Raw genomic sequence first — 4,501 nt, forward strand, 5'->3', positions numbered from 1 at the left:
TTTAAAAACAGTCAACCATGCAATAAATATGGGTTTGAAAGAACGAAACTCATACATAATACTAGAATGAGTTGAACCAAATGACCCTTAAGATGTTACATTTCAAAAAGAAATCATTCAATAATTTTTTAAGTAAAAAGTTTGTACTTAAAATTTAAAGGTTCTCTATTAGATATGGAACGATATTCATGGTATGATTACATTAATAACTTCTTTTAAAGTCAAAGCTTTTTAGTAAATTTAAAGGTTATCTCTTATAGATAGTACAAGATATTCATTATGTTTAATTAATTAGGATCTTGTCTTTTAAAAATTTATTAGGGTCGAAGATGGTTAAATTTAAATCTCTCAACAAATAAATGTCTTGTACACTGCAGGACAAAAACATACAGTTCATCAGCGAGTAGCTCTCATTTTCTGGCCTTTGCATTCGCCTGATCAACATAAATTTTCTAGATATCTCGACCAAATAAATCTCGTATACATAAAATTCCTGAATTCAGACAACGTGCAAGAATGGTGACACCGGCTAAACAATCCCTGGATGGAGAAGGAAGCAGCGCTCTTCGATTTTCGACTAATGTTCAGGTGAATTCTTCAATGTAACTACTATTTTTTTGTAAAAATAAGAAGTCACTAAAATGTAGAAATGTTTCTGTGATGTATACCAACAGTAAAATATTTTGAAATGATTTAAATAGCGCCTAAACTAAAGGAATGTTGTGGCACAGGAGGAACTGGGACAAAACAACTCAGGAGGAGGGCAAGATGACTGGGATCAAGGTGTTGTGTCAGCGGCGGCTGCAGAGAAAGCTCTGGGAAAGAGGAAGCTCGAAGACATTATCGACGAGCAGATAACTGATGAGCAGCAGCAAGCGTAAGCTTTTTGTTTGTTTCCACAACAAATTATTGTTTTTTTCTTTGTTTTCAACTCAAATTACTTTGTTGGAGCGTACAGTGCACACATTGAGGCGAATCAAGGAGAGGAAATTGCAAGATCAGAGTTGCAGGATTCTCGTCAACACGTAGCAAAACTAACCTCTTTTGTGTTCGTAATTTATTAATGTCTCTGTTAAGTAATCAATCGCTCTAAAACCTTAAGATTGTAGAGAAAAACCCGAATATGATCTTATACTCTTTAACACTCCAATTAATTATACGATACTTTTCGCTACGATCGATAATAACAAATAAAACCAATACCAATAACAAATATTTAAATAGAACAAATGGGGTGAAAGGACTCGAACATAAGACCCTCCCTAGACCGCGCTCTTATACCATGTTAAGTAAACTAACAGATTCACATAATTGACTAACCGAAACAAGATTTAACTTGAGATCCTGTATATAATAAACATCAAAAAAAATACACCGTTGGAGTAACTACGGAACCAACACCTTGTAAGGCGTAGGAGTATCGTTGATTCCCTCTTAATTAGTTACATATTGTTTACATTCAATATGGTTCTTTTTCTTTGCTTGACTTTCTTCTTTTTGTTCGTGACATTTGTAATTTGAAAAAAAAAAAGAGCTGTATGCTACAGCCTGAAAAGCACGAGGCAAAGATTGATAAGGCTCCAACAAGTTACAATATGGTAAGTCCTCTCTGATCTGCTAATCTTGAAAATGAAAGTACTAGTGGCACTAATTCAGGAGACAGTCATAACTTACTCAATGCAATGACGGCCAACAAATTTCAGGAAGCAATAGTTGAGCTTGTACGGTTGGCGACAGAAGAGCTGAGAGTGATGGCTGTGGTCACTGAACCGCTGTGGAGGCATTGCGGTGCTGATGATGGAAGCAGAATTCTTGATAAAGTGGCATATAGTAGAATGTTTCCAAATCTGGTTGGCCCCAGACAAGTAGGCTTCACATCTGAAGTTTCTCGTGAAACTGCCAGGATTGAATTGAGTCCCAAGAACCTCGTCAGTTATTTTATGGACGTGGTCAGTATTATTTAAATTCTTTTGTATTTGTTTTGCATTGTCAATCTAGAACTGATGAATTTGCTTTCTAACTTGTCATCTTTTTTGTTAACTAGAGTAACTGGTATGTGATGTTTTATGAAATTGTCCCAAAGGCTAGGACAGTTGATGTCCTGATGAATCCAGAAGGAGCAACAGACTATGATGGAACCCTACAAGTGGTAATTAGATTTTTTTATTTATAAATCTTCCCCTTAAGTCTAGTTAACAAAAACATTATATTCAGTACATGTTAATAGTTTTTGAAATATAATTAATCTATCATGTATGCTTGCATGCAAATCTAATTCAGATGGCTGCTACATATCAACTCTCTACACCACTTGTCCCAAACCGTGAGACCTATTTTGCTAGATATTGTAAGCGATATTCTGAGAATGACTGGATAGTGGTTGACGTTTCATTAGACGGTGTACACCCAGTCCCAGTAACCGGGTGCAAGAAAAGGCCATCAGGTTGCCTTATTCATGAATTACCTGATGGATTCTCACAGGTGAACTAAATGCATACAATGTTGATCATATATATTATGTATTTCATTGTATGAGCTTGATTGATATTTCTTGGATTACCTAATTATGGTTTACTCATGTAATGTTTTTCAAGATTACATGGGTTGAGCATGTAGATGCGGACTGCAGGGCTATCAGAGCTATGTATCAACCTCTGCTAGATTCTAGTATAGGATTTGGAGCCAAACGATGGATCTCTACCCTAGAAAGAAGGTGTCGACAGATGGGAAATGACATCTCGCTAAAGGCCCCTCTTGGGGAATACAATCAGCTAGGTACGTAAATGAAACTTGCATTAGTGGAATTTCACTTAAAAATTCCTGCTGCTCCTTGATAAAATTGAATCTCCTATATGCATTTATGTTTTTCACACAGTGATGTCAAGTGATGAAAGAGCTCAGACAGTTCTATTGAAGCTTGCTGCAAAAATGGTGTTAAACTTCAACTCAGGAATTAGTGGTTTAACCGGGAACTGGAAAGAACTATCGGGACATTCTACTGACGACAATATTAGGGTCATGACAAGAATGAATATGAGAGATCATAGCCTACCTAGGGGTACTCTGATATCTGCTGCTTCATCAATTTGGCTTCCAGTGCCACCGAAGTCTGTGTTTGATTTTCTCCGCAATCACAACTCAGGAAGCGAGGTATCTTTACCTGAAATTAAATGCATTACCACTTTTAACTGCAATTAGAAAGAACTTTTCATTATTCGGTCTTCTTAAATTATCATCTATAGGTAAATTATGTTATCTTCATTAGGTTCAAGGCATTATATCAGTGCACATATAGAGACTTCAGACGAATTTATGATTGTAACTAGACTTCATTATCTAAACTGTCTATATAAGTACAACAACTTTCCTTACATTGTTATGCCAAATTGACGCAAATTTACATGCATCTATATAGTTAGATTCCAAATTAGCTGTTATTCCATGTTGTACGCTGACAACTAATCATTAGACCTTAATATTCCACGTACAGCCGCTGATTCCATACCCCGGTAGGGAATGGGAGGTCCTCTCCGGTGAAACTGCTGTTGAACAAGTGTGTCACATTACCAAAGGCCATGAAGCTAGCTATTCTGTTTCAATACACAAGGTTCTGGTAAGTGCATATGTAGAAAGTTTTCATTTCATTATCAGTAGAAGTAAAAAGGAAATAATGATTTTCTTATTTATAACGATCACAAATTCGTTGTAGGCTGAGAACTCAAGCCAAGAGAACATACTATTACTGCAAGAGAGTTGCAGTGATCCAGTGGCTTCATACATTGTCTTTTCCCGCCTAAGAACTGAGGATATGCATCTGATACTGAATGGAATAAGTTCCCAATATCGACCCCTTCTTCCATCGGGATTTGCAGTGCATCCTGATGGACCTGCTACTGGAACAGAAGGATCCGGAGGATCGTTATTGACCGTTTCGTTTCAGCTATTGGTCGATGATTCTCCGACATTCGTACCGCCCGCTGAAATGCATTCCCAAGCAGCAGACCTCATCAACCTCACGACGGAGAGGATTAAAGTAGCAGTGGAGGAATTCTTATCTCAGGCAGCGCTGCTTGCTTCCATGAATGAGGCCTAATAGAAATGAGGTTGCTATTTCATCATTTGTGTAATCATTAAACATGACAAGTTATTGACAAAGTGCCTTGCTGGATCAAACTAGGTGAAGTGCCACCTTCCTACTGGTCTCGTGATGGTTTAACCATGATTTCTCAGCTCATTGGAAAGCCTATTAAGTTTGATGAAATTACTGCACATTTTGAATCTTTGAAATTTGCTCGAGTCCAATTTGAACTTGAATATTCTGCACCTAGACCTTCATGTGTATGGGTACCTATTATTATCAAAAAAGGTGTAGAGGAGAGACTTTGAGTAAGTATTGAATATTCCCAGTTGTCGCATTCTTGTAGTATATGCAAAGCTTTTGGCCACTCGTTGACAAGATGCAATGATAACCCTGACAGAGAAGTTCCGCAACCAAAAAGGC

The 4,501-nt window shown here is 37.2% G+C and overlaps 1 protein-coding gene across 1 annotated transcript; it reads left to right on the top strand.

Moving 5' to 3' along the window:
• Positions 1–1,682: 1,682 nt before the first annotated feature.
• Positions 1,683–4,093, top strand: LOC141703752 (homeobox-leucine zipper protein HDG2-like). The gene is made up of 7 exons (XM_074507183.1): positions 1,683–1,949; positions 2,045–2,149; positions 2,281–2,481; positions 2,595–2,775; positions 2,876–3,150; positions 3,491–3,613; positions 3,710–4,093. Exons 1-7 carry the CDS (start codon positions 1,683–1,685, stop codon positions 4,091–4,093), a joined length of 1,536 nt encoding a protein of 511 aa, XP_074363284.1.
• Positions 4,094–4,501: the final 408 nt, after the last annotated feature.

The sequence above is a fragment of the Apium graveolens genome, unplaced genomic scaffold (assembly GCF_009905375.1).
Source record: "Apium graveolens cultivar Ventura unplaced genomic scaffold, ASM990537v1 ctg7076, whole genome shotgun sequence".
NCBI classification, from domain to species: domain Eukaryota; kingdom Viridiplantae; phylum Streptophyta; class Magnoliopsida; order Apiales; family Apiaceae; genus Apium; species Apium graveolens.

Bases quoted from the DNA above. Each gene is read 5' to 3' on its own strand.
- LOC141703752 (XM_074507183.1), top strand. From the start codon at position 1,683: ATGACGGCCAACAAATTTCAGGAAGCAATAGTTGAGCTTGTACGGTTG. The intron at 2,482-2,594 runs GTGAACTAAATG...ATGTTTTTCAAG, and splicing joins TACCTGATGGATTCTCACAG to ATTACATGGGTTGAGCATGT. The intron at 2,776-2,875 runs GTACGTAAATGA...TTTTTCACACAG, and splicing joins TGGGGAATACAATCAGCTAG to TGATGTCAAGTGATGAAAGA.